This window comes from Aegilops tauschii, chromosome 7 (assembly GCF_002575655.3).
Source record: "Aegilops tauschii subsp. strangulata cultivar AL8/78 chromosome 7, Aet v6.0, whole genome shotgun sequence".
Lineage (NCBI taxonomy): Eukaryota > Viridiplantae > Streptophyta > Magnoliopsida > Poales > Poaceae > Aegilops > Aegilops tauschii.
The window spans coordinates 238,136,578-238,159,549 of NC_053041.3; the positions used below are offsets into that span (position 1 = coordinate 238,136,578).

At 41.9% G+C, this 22,972-nt stretch overlaps 1 protein-coding gene across 2 annotated transcripts; it reads right to left on the bottom strand.

Moving 5' to 3' along the window:
• Positions 1–2,922: 2,922 nt before the first annotated feature.
• Positions 2,923–4,795, bottom strand: LOC109787484 (BTB/POZ and MATH domain-containing protein 1). Of its 2 annotated transcripts, XM_020346030.4 has the most exons (3): positions 4,578–4,795; positions 3,397–4,422; positions 2,923–3,264 (listed from the first exon to the last, which is right to left on the bottom strand). In XM_020346030.4, exon 2 carries the CDS (start codon positions 4,379–4,381, stop codon positions 3,404–3,406), a length of 978 nt encoding a protein of 325 aa, XP_020201619.1. In that variant the 5' UTR covers positions 4,382–4,422; positions 4,578–4,795; the 3' UTR covers positions 2,923–3,264; positions 3,397–3,403. The 2 variants fall into 2 exon arrangements, 1 of the variants encoding a protein (XP_020201619.1); XR_002238559.4 differs by lacking the exon at positions 3,397–4,422 and having other exon boundaries at positions 4,578–4,789.
• Between the last annotated feature and the right edge of the window lie 18,177 nt (positions 4,796–22,972).

Consider the following 22,972-nt stretch of genomic DNA (forward strand, 5'->3'; position numbering starts at 1 on the left):
GACGCCCTTCTTTCGCCGCAAGAAAGATAATTTTCGGATAAAAATCCCATCAAAATGTCAGCCCAATCAGAGTTATTGGATCTCCGGGAATATAAAAACAGTGTAGGGGTCCAAAAACAGACGCGAAATAGAAGAGAACAGAGAGATCCAATCTCAGAGGGGCTCCTACCCTCCGGGAGCCATGGAGACCAAGGGCCAGAGGGGAAACCCTCCTCCCATCTAGTGGGAGACCAAGGAAGAAGAAGGAGGAGGCGGGCTCTCCCCCCTCTCTCCTGGTGGCACCGGAATGCCGCCGGGCAATCATTGTGTGACGTCGATCTACTCCAACAACTCTGTCATCTTCACCAACACCTCCATCACCTTCCCTCATCTATATTCAGCGGTCAACTCTCCCGCAACCTACTGTACCCTCTACTTGAACATGGTGCTTTATGCTTCATATTGTTATCCAATAATGTGTTGCCATCCTATGATGTTTGAGTAGATTTTTGTTATCCTTTGGGGTAATTGGTGAATTGCTATGATTAGTTTAATTTACTTGTGGTTATGTTATTTTCCTTTGGTGCCCATCATATGAGCGTGCGTGTGGATCACACCATATGGTTAGTTGTATGTTGATAAGACTATGCACTAGAGGGCAACAGTGACAGAAACTTCTTCCTACCACAGAAATTGATTCATACGGATTGCAGAGGGACCAATATTTCTTAATGCTATGGTTGAGTTTTACCTTAATGAACTTTGGTAGTTGCGGATGCTTGCTATTCGTTCCAATCATAAGTGCGTAGAATTCCAAGTAATGGATGACATGCCAGCGGTGGCCTCTCCCACATAAAAACTTGCTATCGATCTAGTAACTTAGCCAATTGGTTAGGGACAATTCCACAATTTCTACCGTCACTTTTCCACGCTCGCTATACTAATCTAATTGCACTTTTATTAAAATAGCACCTAACTTTTATTTTCACGTTCTTTATTATGTTGCAAACCTATCCCTTTACACCTACAAAGTACTACTTTTATTCTTGTTCTAGATAAAGCGAACATTAAGTGTGCGTAGAGTTGTATCGGTGATCGATAGAACTTGAAGGGAATATTAATTCTACCTTTAGCTCTTCGTTGGGTTCGACACTCTTACTTATTGAAAAGGACTACAATTTTCCCCTATACTTGTGGTTTATTAGCTATTTATAGCTTGGCGCTCCCACCAACGTGCCACTCGCAAAAGAGTGCAATGGTAATTTTGCAAATGAAAACACGCGCACTGGTTCTCTGAAGAACCTAGGGCAACTTCAAGGACTGAGTTCCCTAACGCCTTAGTGAAGAAACTAATTCTAGTGACACTTAAGAACTAGACATTGAGTCCTCAACCACGTTGATTCTTTGAATGTATTCAACTTAGTTAGTGAAGCTAGTAGGTTCACGTGAAAGTAGATTCCAAGTCTTCACCATGTGTATAAAAATGGGCTATGTTTGAGCAAAGTAAAGAATCTCAATCTTACTTCACAATCTGAACCCCTCTTAATAGTACGGGTTGGCTTTTGAATCAATGAATAAATGGATAAACATTTCTACCTAACATCTATTGTTTCTTCACTAAGAAAACCCAAGACTTTAGTGTTTCCTAAACAATTTTAGAGGTCGAAATCCTTTGGTTAAACAAAATCATTAGGGACAATATCATCTTTGTACACTCGGTAAACATGCTAGTCCCTTAATTGTTTGTCATTAATCATCAAAACCCACTAGGTGAAACTAAATTCTCCTACAGTCACCAAATTTACCAAATCAATTGGAGATGCTCTCATAACCTCCTCCACGTGTCCAAGATTAGCGTTGTGAGAGGCTTGTTCATATGTTTGCCTTGCAGTGTAGCCACTTGCAATTTGACCTCCTCCGCTACCACCGTCATGGCGGCAAACCCTTCTGTCTTTGATTTGGATCGGGTAGGCCGACGTCACCGGTACGAAAGTCGACATCCATCTCCCGGACCCCGAAGTCAAGACCCATATCCACTCATTTGCTACTTCCCTCAACTGCGGGGCCACAAGAGAAGATAGATGTGGCACCATATCCAACGCTAACGATTTGGGGTATCTGAGGCCTTGGCAGAGTGCAGAATCGAGAACTGGAGTGCATATTGGAGGATTTGTGGTGCGTGAAGGTTTCCAGATAGGGCCCCAAGACTGCACGCTTCCAACCAAAGATTCATGAACTTCCAACTCCGAAAACTTCAATCTTACAACTAGAGAACTACAAGCTTCCAACAAAAAACATGAATTTCTTGACGAGATATCCAAACACATTGAACTAATTTGGTCTCGCAACTGATGTTCAGGAACTTTCACCAAAAAATAGCTTGAATCACATCTTCCAACATATGGACTAGGAGCTTTCAACTATAAACAGAACACATTTCGTAAAACCATAAAGATGTCTCCAAAATCCTAGAACAACCACCACCTTCCCAATCTGGTGTAGACTTCACCAACGTGGCGGCCCCTGGAGGGCACGTGCTTCATTTGCGACACTGAAGAACAAGGGGAAAGGAAAGGAGGTTGCTCACTAGCTGGCCATGGCAGTGGCAAACGTAAGGTGAATAGCTATTATTGGCATGACACAAACATGAGAAGATGGAGCTGTGGGCAGCGTGAGGAAAACATGAGAGGAAAGGGTCTTGAATGCCGGAAGGATGAGGTGCCAGGGGAGTGAAGTAAGGAAGGAAGGAGGGGACTACGTGTGCCCAGCAAAAGACGTGCTAGTGTTGGCTATGTGAAACTCTTATCGTTAGCTATATATGGTTTTCGATCATTATCATATAGCTATCCCTAAACTAAGTTAAAAGAGTGAAACGATTGTTAGGAAATCATGTGGAATGTTAAAATTGATAACTGATGAAAATAAGTCACGGCAATTCTCTCATTTTAACTGAAGAATTAGCACGGGCACCCAGCGGCTTTTTCATTGCAAAACCAAACTTATAGTAGTTTGAGATAGTTTATAAGGGACCATGGAGTTTTTTTGAGGGGCCATGGAGTTAAGACAACGCATAGTTACATTATCAGAAAAGCCGAAATGGACATCCAAACAAGCTTCAGGACAGTGTGCACATCCAGGACAAAATGGTGCAGAACCGAAAGTAGCCTACAAAGCTTCAGGACAGTGCACATCCATAGCTCTGTATCTGAACTGTACCACGATTTCCTCCATGTCCCCTTACTTGCCAGTATCACTTGGCAACGATTTTTTTCGTCTAATCCAGTGCTGCAAAAGGAACAGTTTGAAATCAACCTCCCATATGATATAGTAGTCCCTAAACTAAGCCCAAAATATCATAAAACCGTACTAAAGCAATCCTTGACGCCTGAAACATAAGTGGAGATGCATCCCACTAACCTATGTCTCAACTCCCAACCTTCGCTCTCAGCTCAGCACGAATAGAGGGGAATTTATGCAACAAGCTAATGAAACTTTCAGTCAACACAGTCTTCTTGAAATTATCTTTTGCCATAACAAAGTCAATGCACCTGCTCTTCAACTCTTGGCAATTGTATATCTCAGCGCAAGCTAAAGCATCCGCAACCGTATCAGCCGACACACCTTCCCACAACTTCTGAGCACATGCGAGCTTCAACCGGTCCAATGCATACCGATCCGATGCAGCAAGCAGATGCTTTACCATATCAGTGATAGAGTCCCCGAGCTCTCTGTCCACAGGCAGGGAGTCAGTGTACATGAACCGAAGCAGGGTTTTAAACACCAAAGGTTCAATTTCGTGCAGCGTGACACACGCCATTGTAGACTCGGCCATGGGGCCAAAGAGCCCCGCCCTGAAGACCGGTGACCGCGCGGCGAGAATTGCCCGGTGCGTGTGAAACGTCTCGCCTTTCACGCAGAATGAAACATCCGTCCCCTCGGAGCGATCCAGCAGACCGCCAAGATGGCTCTCTATGTCCGAGGATGGCACAGCAATGGAGCTGTCACACAGAACCGTGATCCCACATAAGAATGTAACGCATCCTTTCCGGACGGAACCAGACTCCAGATCGCTTCGGCTTACAAACTCATGCCATCCCCTGCTCCTAGAGCTGATGCCATTGGGTGGGTACACCTTGGTGCATCTTTTTGCACGCCCAGGACCGCCCCTGCGTAGCAGGGAAGCCTCAAAGATGGCCTTGACACATTTGGCTTTGCTGACGAGCCGTAGGTACAGGGAGACGTATCTGCCTGTGCTGGCCTTCTTGGTGCCATATGGGTAGCAGTATATCTTCCAGACGTGCCCTCCGGCAAAGATCTCATCGGAGCGGACGACGTCGCCGACTGAAAGGTTCCTGGTTTTTGAATATTCCAGTTCGAACTCGATGAATCTGGAGCCCAGCATCTTGGTATCCGATTAATGCTTGCTAATAGGTTTTCCTCCAACTACGTTTCCAATGTGAAAGAGAAATTATTTGGGTAAAAATTACTCCTAGCAAACTCTATATCAATCTGACTCCGTTAAAAAAAAATCAATCTGAATCGACCTTATATAGAACTGAACAACTGAAAAGAGATCAGAAGAGGTAGGGGGTGCTCACCTCCCACGGCGGCGGCGGCGGTGGTGGTCGGAAGCTAAGGCGCGGCCGCCCGTCGGCCACTCCTCCCGTCTTCCTCGTTGGCGCGTGCCAGGGATGAGACTGCGCCCACGCCGTCGTCGTCGCTAGGGCTCGCCGGAAGGTCGCGGGCGAATGACCCCCGCCGACTTCTGAACGCGGCCAGTGGCCGAATTCCACCCGCGTCGTGGGCCGCGTTCGGGGGTATTCATTCATCTGGGCTAGTTCTCGACTATATGTATTTCACCCACATTGAAAATACCACCGCGCTCCGGTCAAAAAAGAAAAAAAAAAGACAACAATGCGATTGCTAAAAGAGTATTCCCTAAATTACTCCTTTCATTTCAAAATATAGTGTCTATTAGATTCAAAGTCATGTTTTGTAAACTTTGATCACTTTTTTAGAGAAAAAAGTCAATATCTAGAAAATACCATCAGTGGTGCTGCTGGTCAGTCATGTATTATTGTTTTGCGGTGTGGCTTAATTAGTTCCCCATGTATTAAGGAACCTGTGCCTCTCGATTATAACTCTGTAAACATCGAATAAAAATTTCTTTTACCTCGCAAAAATAGGTTCATCATGAAAAAAGTGTATGAAGCCCGCACTTTGCTAGGAGTTTTATTAAAAAACAGTGAGTTTTATTTGAAATGCATATATTTTTTATTGTTTTAGGAATAGAGTTGCAAAGTTTAAATATAATTGAATTAAACAATTGAAATGTTAAATTTTGATAAATTAGTTTTCCAGGACAAATAAGGCAAATTGATTGGTCGCATCTTTTGGGAAGTTATAAATTAATATATATTTTGAATCTCACAATTCCCGCATTTCTTTTCATTATTTTCTAATATTTTTCAGGAAGAAACATCATTTCACTACCACATGTGTCTTTCCATGAAGAGATATATTTTCACCATGTGACTTGCCTTTTTTACAAAAGACATCTTTTCATCGAGGGATGTGTCTTTCCATGAAGAAGTTATCTTCTTGCCAAAGGATGTGTCTTTTAACTAAAGAACATGCTTTTTCTTAGGCTCCAAATGGTGAGATCTAACTTATTTGATTGATCCTCGATATAGTCCAACAATTGTTCTCTTTAGGGTGATGCGACTTAATGAGTATGTTTATTAGGAGTCAGTTTTACAATAAATAGAGATTTGTTCAAAGTTTATTGTAACATCCCCAAAATTTTAAATTTTTGGAATGCTAATTATTTACATTGGATTAATTAAAACTTTCTTGTATTGCTTGAGTTTTGCTAATTTTGCCTAGGATTTGAAACTTTATAGTTAAAAGGAATGTTCAAAAGAGAGAGAATAAAATCACATTAACAAATATTCATTTTGGACCTTATTTTGATTTAATATTTGAAACAATGCGAACTCAATGAGAAAATCAAAAGAGAGAAGGTAATATGACTCTGTCAATATAAAAAGAGTTGGGAAGTGCTTCAAAAATTATTTGAATATTTGTTTGGATGTTGTTCAAAAGCATTTTTGGAATTATTTAGAACCCTAAATTTATTTTAGAGAATATTTATAAAGCCCAAAATAAAGTTTTTACAAATATTGTATGTATTTTAAGTAAAGGTTGAGGTTGAGTATATATTTTTGTACTATATACTGCTAGTAATATTCTTTTCTGGTTTTTAGGGTAAGCGAATAGACATTTTATATAGCCATATTCGTTTTCCTGCTAATTAATAGCCAGAGAGCCCTATTCATGTTTGGGCCGCAGCTTGAGCAGCCAGCAGCCCATTGATATTCTTCGCCCAGCCCGTGAGTCAATGCGGCACCAGCCAATTTTGGCCAAGGCCCGTTGAACACACCGCAACCTCTTTGCTTCTTATTTTTCCTCTCAGCCGCTGCCAGCAATGTCCCACCTGTCATATTCTTCACATGTCGTCCTCTTTCCGGTCTCCTCGAGCTCCTGAAATGGAATCGAAAAGAATCGATCGATTCTTGACCCCTAGCCATGAGAGCCACCCTATGTATGAGCCGACTAAATCTCTCCGGAGTTCCACCGTTCGAAGCTTCTGTGGCCATCAATTTCATCACCACCCGAGGGTGTCAAGTCCTCTATTTCTTCCTAGATTTCCTCTTACACTCTGCCACACCTCTATTATGTTGAAAATAATGCCCTAGAGGCAATAATACAGTTGTTATTATCATATTTCCTTGTTCTTGATAAGGGTTTATTCTTCATGCTATAATTGTATTAACTGGAAACTCAAATACACGTGTGGATACATAAACAAACACTGTGTCCCTAGTGAGCCTAACCTAGACTAGCTCGTTGATTAAAGATGGTTAAGGTTTCGTAACCAGAGACATGAGTTGTCATTTAATAACGAGATCACATAATTAGGAGAATGATGTGATGGACAGACCCATTCATAAGCTTGGCATCAGACCACGTCACTTAGCTAGTTTAATTGCTACAGCTTTCTTAATATCAAGTGGCTATTCCTTAGACCATGAGATTGTCCCACTCCCTAATACCGAAATAATGCTTTGTGGATATCAAACGCCACTTCGTAACTGGGTGGTCATAAAGGTGCTCTTCAGGTATCTCGAAAGATACTAGTTGGTTTGTATTGATCAAGACCGGGATTTGTCACTCCATACGACGAAGAGATATCTTTGAGCTCTCTCGGTAATACAACATCCTAAGTAGCTTGCAAGCATGTGACTAATGTGTTTAGTCACAGGGATATTGTATTACAGAACGAGTGAAGAGAACTTGCCGGTAATGAGATTGAACTAAGTATGGTGATACCGATGATCGAATCTCAGGCAAGTAAAATATCGCGAGACAAAGGGAATTGTATACAGGATTATCTGAATCCTTAACATCGTGGTTCAAAGCGATATAGATCTTCATTGAATATGTGGGAGTCACTATGGGCATCCAGGTCCCGCTATTGATTATTGATCGGAGAATTGTCTCGATCATGTCCGCATGTTCTCGAACACGTAGGGTCACACACTTAACGTTCGCTAACGCTAGGGTAGTAATGGGATATTCATAATGGTGAGACCGAAGATAGTTCGGTGTATTAGATGGGATCCGGGACACCATGAGGAGCTTCAAATAGTTCAGAGATAAATTTTCATATAAGGAAAGTGGTTTTTGAAGGAAATATGCCCTAGAGGCAATAACAAAGTTATTATTTATTTCCTTATTTCATGATAAATGTTTATTATTCATGCTAGAATTGTATTAACCGGAAACATAATACATGTGTTGAATACATAGACAAATAGAGTGTCACTAGTATGCCTCTACTTGACTAGCTCGTTTATCAAAGATGGTTAAGTTTCCTAACCATAGACATGAGTTGTCATTTGATAAATGGGATCACATTATTAGGAGAATGATGTGATTGACTTGATGCATTCCGTTAGCTTAGCACTTGATCGTTTTAGTTTACTACTATTGCTTTCTTCATGACTTATGCATGTTCCTATGACTATGAGATTATGCAACTCCCGATTAACGGAGGAACACTTTGTGTGCTACCAACCGTCACAACATAACTGGGTGATCATAAAGGTGCTCTACAGGTATCTCCGATGGTACTTGTTGAGTTGGCATAGATCAAGATTAGGATTTGTCATCCGATTGTCAGAGAGGTATCTCTGGGCCCTCTCGGTAATGCACATCACTATAAGCCTTGCAAGCAATGTGACTAATGAGTTAGTTGCGGGATGATGCATTACAGAACGAGTAAAGAGACTTGCCGGTAACGAGATTGATCTAGGTATGAGGATACCGACGATCGAATCTCGGGCAAGTAACATACCGATGACAAAGGGAACAACGTATGTTGTTATGCGGTTTGACCGATAAAGATCTTCATAGAATATGTAGGGACCAATATGAGCATCCAGGTTCCGCTATTGGTTATTGACCGGAGACGTGTCTTGGTCATGTCTACATAGTTCTCGAACCCGTAGGGTCCGCACGCTTAACGTTCGGTGACGATCGGTATTATGAGTTTATGTGATTTGATGTACCAAAGGTAGTTCGGAGTCCCGGATGTGATCACGGACATGACGAGGAGTCTCAAAATGGTCGAGACATAAAGATTGATATATTAGACGGCTATATTCGGACACCGGAAGTGTTCCGGGTGGTTTCGGAGAAAACCGGAGTGCTGGAGGGGTTACCGGAAACCCCCGGGGAAGTATTGGGCCTTAGTGGGCCTGAGGGGAGAGGGAGGGCAGCAACCAGGAGGTGGCGCGCCCCCTCCCATGAGGAGTCCGAATTGGACTAGGGGAGGGGGGCGCGGCCCCTCTTTCCCTCTCCCCCTCCCTCTCTTTCCTTCCCCCTTCCCTCTTCCTAGTTGGACTAGGAAAGGGGAGTCCTACTCCTACTAGGAGGAGGACTCCCCCTCCTTGGCGCGCCCCAAGGGCCGGCCGGCCTCCCCCTTGCTCCTTTATATATGGGGGCGGGGGGGCACCCTAGAACACACAAGTTGATTGTTCCAAGCCGTGTGCGGTGCCCCCCTCCACCATAATCCACATCATCACCGTCATCACGCCGTCGTGCTGACGGAACTCTCCCGTGAAGCTCTGCTGGATCGGAGTTCGTGGGATGTCATCGAGCTGAACGTGTGCTGAACTCAGAGGTGCCGTGCGTTCGGTACTTGGATCGGTCGGATCGTGAAGACGTACTACTACATCAACCGCGTTCTCATAACGCTTCCGCTTACGGTCTACTAGGGTACGTGGACAACACTCTCCCCTCTCGTTGCTATGCATCACCATGATCTTGCGTGTGCGTAGGAATTTTTTTGAAATTACTACGTTCCCCAACAGTGGCATCCGAGCCAGGTTTATGCGTAGATGTTATATGCACGAGTAGAACACAAGTGAGTTGTGGGCGATACAACACTAGTAGAAAATAGGGCTTTCGTTCGAGCCTGGCCAGCCCATTAGTCCCGGTTCAGCACGAACCGGGACCCATGGGGTGCATTAGTCCCGGTTCGTGAGCCCAGGGGGCCGGCCGGGGCCTCGTGGGCATTGGTCCCGGTTCGTTTCGACCCATTTGTCCCGGTTCTAGGCACGAACCGGAACCAATGGACCTCGCTCCTGGCCCACAGCCATTGGTCCCGGTTCGTGGCTCGAACCGGGACAGAAGGGGGAGCTTTAGTCCCGGTTCCAGCCATGAACCGGGACAAATGAGTTGCCTATATATACCCCATCGCCGCAGCAGCGCACTCCACAGTGCTCTATATTTTGGGACCTACCCTACTGGAAAGACCTAGAGGTCCGCTCTTTGATCGATGTGATGCACGTGACGAAGAACCTTTGCGTGAACCTGCTAGGCTTCTTGGGCGTGTATGGGAAGACAAAAGATACAGCTGAGGCACGGGAGGACCTGCAACGTTTGCACAAAAAGACGGCATGCCTCCAAAGCAGTATGAAGGTCCTACCAGCTATGCTCTTACCAAAGAAGAGAAGGAAATCTTCTTTGAATGCCTGCTTAGTATGAAGGTCCTGACTGGCTTCTCGTCGAATATAAAGGGAATAATAAATATGCCAGAGAAAAAGTTCCAGAACCTAAAGTCTCATGACTGCCACGTGATTATGACGCAACTGCTTCCGGTTGCATTGAGGGGGCTTCTACCGGAAAACATCCGATTAGCCATTGTGAAGCTATGTGCATTCCTCAATACAATCTCTCGAAGGTGATCGATCCAGAAATCATACCAAGGCTAAGGAGTGATGTGGCGCAATGTCTTGTCAGTTTCGAGCTGGTGTTCCCACCATCCTTCTTCAATATCATGACGCACATCCTAGTTCATCTAGTTGACGAGATTGTCATTCTGGGCCCCGTATTTCTACACAATATGTACCCCTTTGAGAGGTTCATGGGAGTCCTAAAGAAATATGTCCGTAACCGCGCTAGGCCAGAAGGAAGCGTCTCCATGGGCCATCAAACAAAGGATGTCATTGGGTTTTGTGTTGACTTCATTCCTGGCATTAAGAAGATAGGTCTCCCTAAATCACGGTATGAGGGGAGACTGACTGGAAAAGGCACGCTTGGAGGGGACTCAATAATATGTAGGGACGGATATTCTTGGTCTCAAGCACACTACACATTTCTAGAGAACTCTACCTTGGTGACCCCGTATGTCGATGAACACAAGAACAGTCTGTGCTCCAAACACCCGGAGCAGTGCGACGACTGGATTACATGTGAACACATCAGGACTTTCAGCAGTTGGTTGGAAACACGTCTCAGAGGTGACAACACTGTTTGTGATGAGTTGTACTCGTTGTCCAGGGGACCATCTTCGACTGTATTGACTTACAAAGGATACGAGATAAATGGGAATACATTTTACACGATCGTCCAAGATCAAAAGAGCACCAACCAAAACAACGGTGTCCGCTTTGATGCAGCAACCAAGAGGGGAAAGGACACATATTATGGTTACATAGTGGACATATGGGAACTTGACTACGGACATGATTTTAAGGTCCCTTTGTTTAAGTGCAAATGGGTCAATCTGTCAGGAGGCGGGGTACAGGTAGACCCACAGTACGGAATGACAACAGTGGATCTGAACAATCTTGGGTACACTGACGAACCGTTCGTCCTAGCCAATGATGTGGCACAAGTTATCTATGTGAAGGACATGTCTACCAAACCGAGAAAAAGAAAAGATAAGGAAGCGAATACATCATACGATGAGCCAAAGCACCACATAGTTCTTTCAGAAAAAGGGACATCATGGGAGTGGAGGGCAAGACAGACATGTCTGAAGATTATGAAAAGTTTCATGAAATTCCTCCGTTCAAAGTCAAGGCTGACCCAAGCATCCTGATAAACGATGAAGATTATCCATGGTTACGGCGCAATAAGCAAAGGACACAAGCCAAGAAAAAGTGAAGACTTTCTCTCCACAACTATTATGATGATACCATGCCAACTTTCAACCTTTTCGTAGTTCATTTGAAATGCCTGTTGTAACAGACGAGTTTCCGTATGAAACAGATTGTCCGTTTTGTACATGAAGTGCATCCAGTTTTTGCCGTAACCATCTCAACTTTTTTGCACATGCTATGTGGGTGAAATGATGATACCATGCCAACTTTCAACCTTTTTAGAGTTCATTTGAAATGCTTGTCAATTTCAGGGTCTTATAGCTCAAAATAATCAGTAAATGCATGAAAAATAACAAATGAAGTCAGAAAGGGTTAAAAATTGATGATTGTGCTTTGGATGGTGCATTTTGAACACACAAAAAGTCAGGAGTTCAAATAAGTTTTAAGAAATGAAATCCCTTTGTAATAGACGAGTTTCCGTATGAAACCCTGATACTTCGAAAGAGATTGTCCGTTTTGTACACGAAGTGCATCCAGTTTTTGCCGTAACCCTCTCAACTTTCTTGCACATGCTATGTGGGTGAAATGATGATACCATGCCAACTTTCAACCTTTTCAGAATTCATTTGAAATGCTTTTCAATTTCAGGTTCTTATAGCTCAAAATAATCAATAAATGCATGAAAAATAACAAATGAAGTCAGAAAGGGTTGAAAATTGATGTTTGTGCTTTGAATGGTGCATTTTGAAGACACAAAAACTCAGGAGTTCAAATAAGTTTAAAAAAATGAAATCCCTTTGTAACAGACGAGTTTCCGTATGAAATCCTGATACTTCGAAAGAGATTATATGTTTTGTACATGAAGTGTATCCAGTTTTTGCCGTAACCCTCTCAACTTTCTTGCACATGCTATGTGGGTGAAATGATGATACCATGCCAACTTTCAACCTTTTCAGAGTTCATTTGAAATGCCTTTCAATTTCAGGGTCTTATAGCTCAAAATAATCAGTAAATGCATGAAAAATAACAAATGAAGTCAGAAAGGGTTGAAAATTGATGATTGTGCTTTGAATGGTGCATTTTGAACACACAAAAAGTCAGGAGTTCAAATAAGTTAAAAAAATGAAATCCCTTTGTAACAGACGAGTTTCCGTATGAAATCCTGATACTTCGAAAGAGATTGTCCGTTTTGTACACGAAGTGCATCCAGTTTTTGCCGTAACCCTCTTAACTTTCTTGCACATGCTATGTGGGTGAAATGATGATACCATGCCAATATTCAACCTTTTCAGAGTTCATTTGAAATGATTTTCAATTTCAGGGTCTTATAGCTCAAAATAATCAGTAAATGCATGAAAAATAACAAATGAAGTCAAAAAGGGTTGAAAATTGATGATGTAAAGAGAAACCAAATAAAATAAAATAAACTTAAATAAAATATATAAGTAGAAACAAAATAAACTTTTATAAATAAGTAGAAAGAATTATCAAAGTATTTTCTGTGAAAAACATTAAAAGCAAAAAGAATTTTCATAAAATAAATACAAAAAGCAAAAAAGAAAATAAAATAAATAAGTATAAAAAAATAAACTTTTATAAATAAGTAGAAACAAAATAAAATAAATAAGTAGAAACAAAATAAAATAAAATAAAATGAACTTTTATAAAATAAATAAGCAGAAACAAAATAAAATAAACTATAACAAAATAAAAAAAAGCAACAAAGAAAACAAAAAAACTGGAAAAAAATAAAAAATGCCACCTACTGGGCCATCACGTCTTGAATACGACTAGAAACCCAGCTAGTTGGGCCAGGATTCAGGCCCACAGAAGACCCAGCAGGCCCACAGGCAGATACAGTGTGTTTAGGCCCGAAAGCCTGCATTTGAGAGGAGCTCGAGAGGGCAGCGGGAGTGGGGCTTATGAACCACTCTCGAGCTCCCTCAACTAGCGAGGTGGGACTAAACTTTCGTGCCGCGAAGCGGGCAGCACAAGGCCATTAGTCCCGGTTGGTGCCACCAACCGGGACTAAAGGTATGCATTGGTACCAGTTCATGCCACCGACCGGTACCAATGCCCCCCCCCTTTAGTCCCGGTTGGTGCCACCAACCGGGACCAAAGGCCTCTACTTCCCGGGACCAAAGGCCTCTACTTCCCGCCCTTTGGGCTGCTGAAAAGAGACCTTTGGTCCCGGTTGGTGGCACGAACCGGGACCAAAGGTGGGTATTCGTCGCGGTTCCTGCCTCAAACTGGGACCAATGCTGTGTGTATATAAGCAGCACTTGTCAAATTTTTCATTCAGTTCTTCGATCTGCCTCTCCGCGCCCTGCCTCTCTGCCGCCGAACGCCTCGACACCGATGAACACCTCGACGCCGCCAGGCTGCCGGACCTCGACGCCGACACCGTCGCCGCGCCCTGCCTGCCCCGACGCCGCCGCGCCCCCGCCCTGCCCCGACACCGACGTCGTGCGCCCCTGCCCTTCTCCGACGCCGACGCTGTGCGCCCCTGCCTCGCCCCGACGCCGTCGCGCCCCTACCCTGCCCCGACGATGCCGCCGTGCGCCCCTGCCTCGACCTCGACGCCAACGCCGCCGCGCCCCTGCCCTGCCCCGACGCTACGCCACGCCCCTGCCCTACCGTCAACGCCGCCGCACCAGTGCCCACCGGACAGGCCGGTACTCCCTCCTCCCTCCCACCCCTCTCCTCTGTCCTTCCTCCATGTATGTGATGATGGTGAAGTTGGTTCAGTGCAAAGTTTCAGAGAATTGCATGTTTTCAGCCATGTCCACAAGGTGTTTGATGAAATGCTAGGGCTAGCAAGGGAACTTTGTTTATGTGAAACTTGGTAGGATGATGTCTCCTTGGATGTTAGTGAAGATGGTCAAGTTGGTTTGATAAAAGGAAAAACTTGTTAGTGCAAGTTTTATTAAAATTTAGTGCTCGATAGAAACTACATGAATTTTTTTGGTGGACTTGCTAGATGAAATTGGGGCTGCCCTTCTCGACTTAAGGGTTTAGTAGGAAGGACTACAAGATGTAAAAAATTCAGAATTTTTTAGCAAGGAAAAATAAGGTTGTAGTTCAATGCCAAGATTGGACCAAAATTGAAAAATGGAAGTTGTGCTCAAAATTTTCAAATGACCAAAGTGGGTTTTTGAATAAAGATGATCTATAGGCATCAGAGGACTCCTCAAAAATTTTGTGGCATTTGAAAAGAATTATTTGAAATAGTTCTAGTGCCAAAAGGTCATTCTAGAGTTTGAAAATACTAATAAAAGCCTTTTTGAGGCCAAATCATTAAAAAAAATAACTACTGATGTTTTTGTTCATAGCATTTTTTTGTCCATGTATGTATGTATGTATGTATGAATGGATGGATGGATATGGATGTATATACAAAATATTCATATATGATGTTTTTTTGTTCATAGATTTTTTTCATGTATGTATAATTTATGTAAGTATGTTCATATATGCAAAAGTTATATTTAAGAAAAAATAAGAAAATGTATGTATGTTCATATGCAAAGAATATGCAAAAGTTAGATTTTTTATGTTGATAGAATTTTTATGATTTTTTTTGTTCATAGAATTTTCTTTGTCAATTTATGTATATGTTCATATTGTGTATGTATAGGAAAATTGTGTATGATCAAAGTCATTTATGTATATATGTTCATATTTAGAAGAAAAAGAAGGAGAGTAAAAAGAAAATAAGAAGAGGAATAAAGGAGAAGAAGAAGGAGAGGAAGAAGAGGAGAAATAAATAAGAAGATGAAAAAGAAGAAAAAAAAAGAGGAGAAAAGAAGGAATAGAGGAGAAGAAGAAAAATATTCTATTTTTTCTTCTTCTCCTCTATTCCTTTCTTCTTCTCCTCTTTTCTTCTTCTTTTTTTTCTTCGATCTTCTCCTCTATTCCTTTCTTCTTCTCCTCTTTTTTTTTCTTCTTCTTCCTCTTCTTATTTTTTATCGGGTATGTCGCTCTCGATATACCCCCTCCCCGATAACTTCGACATGAGGGGGGGTCGATAAATAATAGAACTAGTTAAAGTAGTTTATTTTTAGTAAGTACTACTTTATTTTATTTATAATAAGTGCTTAGTAGTTGAACTAGTTGATTTAATAAAACTAATTTATTTTACTATAGAAGTAGTTTATTATTAGTAAGTACTACTTTATTTTATTTAAAGTAAGTGCTTAATTAGTAGTTGAACTAGTTGATTTAATAAAACTACTTTATTTTACTATATATAGAAGTAGTTTATTTTTAGTAAGTACTACTTTATTTTATTAATAGTAAGTGCTTAGTAGTTGAACTAGTTGATTTAATAAAACTACTTTATTTTACTATATATAGAAGTAGTTTATTTTTAGTAAGTACTACTTTATTTTATTTATAGTAATTAAGTGCTTAGTAGTAGTTGAACTAGTTGATTTAAGAAAACTACTTTATTTTACTATATATAGAAGTAGTTTATTTTTTTTAGTTCAAGCAATTATTCCCGCATCGACGTCGACGATGCCTATCCCGCATCCTCATCGTCGACTCGGCGGAGGAGGCCGGCTTGATCAGAGGGGCCATATCCGGGACTGGGCTCCGCCGGGCTGGTATTGGGAGGTGCTACCTTCCGGGGGGCGTAGGTTGGTGAGGAGCCAGCCTGTCGTTGACCCGATCCTTGTTTGGTGGCGGTCGCGTGGGCTAGTGACGATGCCGAGGCTTCCGGACACCGCGGAGGTGGTACATCACCGTGTCAGCGAGGAGGACGAGCACGTCCGTCGCTACATGGTTGCGTTGGAGGGCAGGTTCGATAATACCTGGAAGGTTCTTCAGGGATCTCACTGGAGTGATCCTGTGATGGTTCCTTCTCTTTGGGTGTCCACCGCCCGCGCCGATACCCGTCGGGCGCTACTGTTCTAGCTGTATTAGCGATGCTATATGTATGATAGTATTCGAGGTGTATTAGTGATAATATTCGACGATGTACGGACGCAAGAGACGATGTAGTTTTGCTTATAATTGAATGCATGCTAATTTGAATACTACTTTATTTTACGATTTGGTTTTGCTTATTGAATGCTCAAATTGGAAAAGTACTCCTACTTTGAATGCTAAAATTTAGGTTTTTTAGTACATATATTTAATTATACAAGTTTAATATTTGAATTATGAACATAGGAAATGTCGTACTCGGACGACGAAAGTCTACCGGGGGAGTGCGACTAGTGCCATGACGACCGAGGTCTGTGCGACAGGCCTCACCTGGACGAAGGTCGACGCTTCAGCATTAAGCTGGAGGAGACCTTCGATGTTGAAACGGTACGCAACGACGACAAGTGTTATTTTTTCGTAATTAAGCACGACTTCAACTATTTCAACGTGTAATTTTCATATTTTACAATTCGACTAGCTTATCCCATGCCATGCAAGATGCTATGTCTTGGAGAGGATGGGTTTTGAAGACCATGAAAGTATGGAAACAAAGAAAATTCACCTAAGGACCCATCATGATATGGATTTTGAAGTAAATCTGTATAATTCTGAGAGCGTAACCCATTTTGGTTGCAAAAATTGGGAAGCATTTTGCAAGATGTATGATTTTGATGAGGGTATGCTTGTCACCATGGATCTTGGTGATCCTGACATCGACCAAGACAATATGGACATTTGGGTCCTTGTTGATACGCCTCAATTCTACCACTATGTGAGTTTCTCAATAGTTATTAACTAATTTATATTGTTCATTTGAAAATAGTTGACAGCTTATTTCCATTGACAGCTTATTTTGATTGTTCAAACAATGTGCGGAACATGGTAGACAGAACCTACTACACCGATGGCTCTGAGTTAACTTATAAGGAGAAAAATCATCTGGTCGGATTTTGTACTGATCTTGAGAATTACAATATCTATTGTAAAACTCCTCCACATTATGGTCAATACGTGCCACTAGTGCACGTGTTGAACTACGGTAACATCCATGGAGATGCCATGGTAAGATTTTTTAGTATTACGACATTCGTGCATCTTTTGCATAAATTCTTTTAAAACTTAACCACATTGCTAACTACGAAGTTATTACTATATGTTTTTCAACAGGAAATCCCGAATGATTGTGTGCCTCATCTGATGTATCAGAGTGGTCGCCTTGATGTTTTGAACATACGTCCAGGTCATCCTACGAATCTCAACTGTCCATACCGGATTTCTAAAAGAAGTGGAGACATGAAAATCAAGGAATGGGAAAAATGTATGGACAGTCGTAAGGAGGTTCTTGGAAGCAAAAGGAAGTGAAGCGCAAGAATTGGAGACAGGATGATCTCCATTCTCCATAATGGAGAGTCGGGGTCTATATTGTTTTATGCTATTTTACCTTAAAGAGGGTATTTAGGTCCTACCTAATACGGATGATCATGTGCCTAGAACAATTAAGTAGGGTTGGTTCGATGACTATGAGGATGATGATCGTATGACTTGTTATTAATAACGAGTAGAAGTTGTATGATGATGATTAGTAGGACTTATTATTATGATGATGCATGATGCGGGCATGAAGAGTTATTATATATCAATGGGTAAAATGAACATGGATTGGATTGAAGTGAAGGCAACAAGCATGTGGTGCATGTCGAAAGTAGTACTAATCCAAACTTGGTCAAGTTAGGATTAGTATTACTTTCGACATGCACCACATGTTGCCTTCACTTTAATCTAAGCCATGTTTAGGCATAGCAGTAGCGTTGGTAAACCAAGCACGGAAATAAGAGAGGACACTTCTCTCTGTTAGCTAGCTAACACACCCTAAATTACCCCCTAAACCACCCCCTTTCAGAAAAAAAAAACAAAAACCTCAGCTCCTGCCAGCTTACGTGTACGCTTACGCGAGACTGGTTCTACCGATGTGCTTCGCACACAGGTGGCTGGCGGGTGTCAGTTTCTCCAACTTTAGTTGAATCAAGTGTGGCTACGCCCGGTCCTTGTGAAGGTTAAAACAACACTAACTTGACGAAATATCGTTGTGGTTTTGATGCGTAGGTAAGAACGGTTCTTGCTCAGCCCGTAGCAGCCACGTAAAACTTGCAACAACAAAGTAGAGGACGTCTAACTTGTTTTTGCAGGGCATGTTGTGATGTGATATGGTCAAGACATGATGCTAAATTTTATTGTATGAGATGATCATGTTTTGTAACCAAGTTATCGGCAACTGGCAGGAGCCATATGGTTGTCGCTTTATTGTATGAAATGCAATCGCCATGTAATTGCTTTACTTTATGACTAAGCGGTAGCGATAGTCGTAGAAGCAATAGTTGGCGAGAGGACAACGATGCTACGATGGAGATCAAGGTGTCGCGTCGGTGACAATGGTGATCATGATGGTGATTTGGAGATGGAGATCAAAGGCACAAGATGATGATGGCCATATCATATCACTCATATTGATTGCATGTGATGTTTATCTCTTATGCATCTTATTCTGCTTTGATTGACGGTAGCATTATAAGAAGACCTCTCACTAAATTTCAAGGTACAAGTGTTCTCCCTAAGTATGCACTGTTGCCAAAGTTCGTCGTGCCGAGACACCACGTGATGATCGGATGTGATAAGCTCTACGTTCATATACAATGGGTGGAAGCCAGTTTTGCACACGCGGAAATACTCGGGTTAAACTTGACGAGCCTAGCATATGCAGATATGGCCTCAGAACACTGAGACCGAAAGGTCGAGCGTGAATCATATAGTAGATATGATCAACATGGTGATGTTCACCGTTGAAAACTACTCCATCTCACGTGATGATCGGACATGGTTTAGTTGATATGGATCACGTGATCACTTAGATGATTAGAGGGATGTCTATCTAAGTGGGAGTTCTTAAGTAATTTGATTAATTGAACTTTAATTTATCATGAACTTAGTACCTGATAGTATTTTGCATGTCTATGTTGTTGTAGATAGATGGCTCGTGATGTTGTTCCATTGAATTTTAATGTGTTCCTTGAGAAAGCAAAGTTGAAAGATGATGGTAGCAATTACACGGACTGGGTCCGTATCTTGAGGATTATCCTCATTGCTGCACAGAAGAATTACGTCCTGGAAGCACCGCTGGGTGCCAAACCCGCTGCAGGAGCAACGCCAGATGTTATGAACGTTTGGCAGAGCAAAGCTGATGACTACTCGATAGTTCAGTGAGCCATGCTTTACGGCTTAGAACCGGGACTTCAACGACGTTTTGAACGTCATGGAGCATATGAGATGTTCCAGGAGTTGAAGTTAATATTTCAAGCAAATGCCCGGATTGAGAGATATGAAGTCTCCAATAAGTTCTACAGCTGCAAGATGGAGGAGAATAGTTCTTTCAGTGAACATATACTCAAAATGTCTGGGTATAACAATCACTTGATTCAACTGGGAGTTAATCTTCCGGATGATAGTGTCATTGACAGAATTCTTCAATCACTGCCACCAAGCTACAAAAGCTTCATGATGAACTATAACATGCAAGGGATGGATAAGACAATTCCCGAGCTCTTCGCGATGCTAAAGGTTGCGGAGGTAGAAATCAAGAAGGAGTATCAAGTGTTGATGGTCAACAAGACCACCAGTTTCAAGAAAAAGGGTAAAGGGAAGAAGAAGGGGAACTTAAAGAAGAACGGCAAACAAGTTGCTGCTCAGGAGAAGAAACCCACGTCTGGACCCAAGCCTGAGACTGAGTGCTTCTACTACAAAGGGACTGGCCACTGGAAGCGGATCTGCCCCAAGTATTTGGCGGATAAGAAGGATGGCAAGATGAACAAAGCTATATGTGATATACATGTTATTGATGTGTACCTTACTAAAGCTCGCAGTAGCACCTGGGTATTTGATACTGGTTCTGTTGCTAATATTTGCAACTCGAAACAGGGACTATGGATTAAGCAAAGGTTGGCTAAGGACGAGGTGACGATGCGCGTGGGAAATGGTTCCAAAGTCGATGTGATCGCCGTCGACACGCTACCTCTACATCTACCTTCGGGATTAGTTTTAGACCTGAATAATTGTTATTTGGTGCCAGCATTGAGCATGAACATTATATCTGGATCTTGTTTGATGCGAGACGGTTATTCATTTAAATCTGAGAATAATGGTTGTTCTATTTATATGAGTAATATCTTTTATGGTCATGCACCCTTGAAGAGTGGTCTATTTTTGATGAATCTCGATAGTATTAATACACATATTCATAATGTTGAAGCCAAAACATGCAGAGTTGATAATGATAGTGCAACTTATTTGTGGCACTGCCGTTTAGGTCATATTGGTGTAAAGCGCATGAAGAAACTCCATTCTGATGGACTTTTGGAATCACTTGATTATGAATCACTTGGTACTTGCGAACCATGCCTCATGGGCAAGATGACTAAAACGCCGTTCTCCAGAACAATGGAGCGAGCAACAGATTTGTTGGAAATCATACATATTGATGTATGTGGTCCGATGAATGTTGAGGCTCGCAGCGGGTATCGTTATTTTCTCACCTTCACCGATGATTTGAGCAGATATGGGTATATCTACTTAATGAAACATAAGTCTGAAACATTTGAAAAGTTCAAAGAATTTCAGAGTGAAGTGGAAAATCATCGTAACAAGAAAATAAAGTTTCTACGATCTGATCGTGGAGGAGAATATTTGAGTTACGAGTTTGGTCTTCATTTGAAACAATGCCGAATAGTTTTGCAACTCACGCCACCTGGAACACCACAGCGTAATGGTGTGTTCGAACATCGTAATCGTACTTTACTAGATATGGTGCGATCTATGATGTCTCTTACTGATTTACCGTTATCGTTTTGGGGTTATGCTTTAGAGACGGCTGCATTCACATTAAATAGGGCGCCATCTAAATCCGTTGAGACGATGCCTTATGAACTATGGTTTGGCAAGAAACCAAAGTTGTCGTTTCTTAAAGTTTGGGGCTGCGATGCTTATGTGAAAAAGCTTCAACCTGATAAGCTCGAACCCAAATCAGAGAAATGTGTCTTCATAGGATACCCAAAGGAGACTGTTGGGTACACCTTCTATCACAGATCCGAAGGCAAGACATTCGTTGCTAAGAATGGATCCTTTCTAGAGAAGGAGTTTCTCTCGAAAGAAGTGAGTGGGAGGAAATTAGAACTTGATGAGGTAAATGTACCTGCTTCCTTATTGGAAAGTAGTTCATCACAGAAATCTGTTCCTGTGACTTCTACACCAATTAGTGAGGAAACTAATGATGATGATCATGTAACTTCAGATCAAGTTACTACCGAACCTCATAGGTCAACCAGAGTAAGATCCGCACCAGAGTGGTACGGTAATCCTGTTCTGGAGGTCATGTTACTAGACCATGACGAACCTACGAACTATGAGGAAGCGATGATGAGCCCAGATTCCGCAAAATGGCTTGAGGCCATGAAATCTGAGATGGGATGCATGTATGAGAACAAAGTGTGGACTTTGGTTGACTTGCCCGATGATCGGCAAGCCATCGAGAATAAATGGATCTTCAAGAAAAAGACTGATGTTGACGGTAATGTTACTATCTACAAAGCTCGACTTGTTGCGAAAGGTTTTCGACAAGTTCGAGGAGTTGACTATGATGAGACTTTCTCACCCGTAGCGATGCTTAAGTCCGTCCGAATCATGTTAGCAATTGCCGCATTTTATGATTATGAAATTTGGCAAATGGATGTAAAGACTGCGTTCCTGAATGGATTTCTAGAAGAAGAGTTGTATATGATGCAACCTGAAGGTTTTATCGATCCAAAGGATGCTAACAAATTATGCAAGCTCTAGCGATCCATCTATCGACTGGTGCAAGCATCTCGGAGTTGGAATAAATGTTTTGATAGTGTGATCAAAGCATATGGTTTTATACAGACTTTTGGAGAAGCATATATATACAAGAAAGTGAGTGGGAGCTCTGTAGCATTTCTGATATTATATGTGGATGACATATTGTTGATTGGAAATGATATAAAATTTCTGGATAGCATAAAAGGATACTTGAATAAGAGTTTTTCAATGAAAGACCTCGGTGAAGCTGCTTATATATTGGGCATCAAGATCTATAGAGATAGATCAAGACGCTTAATTGGACTTTCACAAAGTACATACCTTGATAAAGTTTTGAAAAAGTACAAAATGGATCAAGCAAAGAAAGGGTTCTTGCCTGTGTTACAAGGTGTGAAGTTGAGTCAGACTCAATGCCCGACCACTGCAGAAGATAGAGAGAAAATGAAAGATGTTCCCTATGCTTCAGCCATAGGCTCTATCATGTATGCAATGCTGTCTAGCAGACCTAATGTGTGCCTTGCTATTAGCTTAGCAAGGAGGTACCAAAGTAATCCAGGAGTGGATCACTGGACAGCGGTCAAGAACATCCTGAAATACCTGAAAAGGACTAAGGATATGTTTCTCGTTTATGGTGGTGATAAAGAGCTCGTCGTAATTGGTTATGTCGATGCAAGCTTTGACACTGATCCGGACGATTCTAAATCGCAAACCGGATACGTGTTTTTATTGAA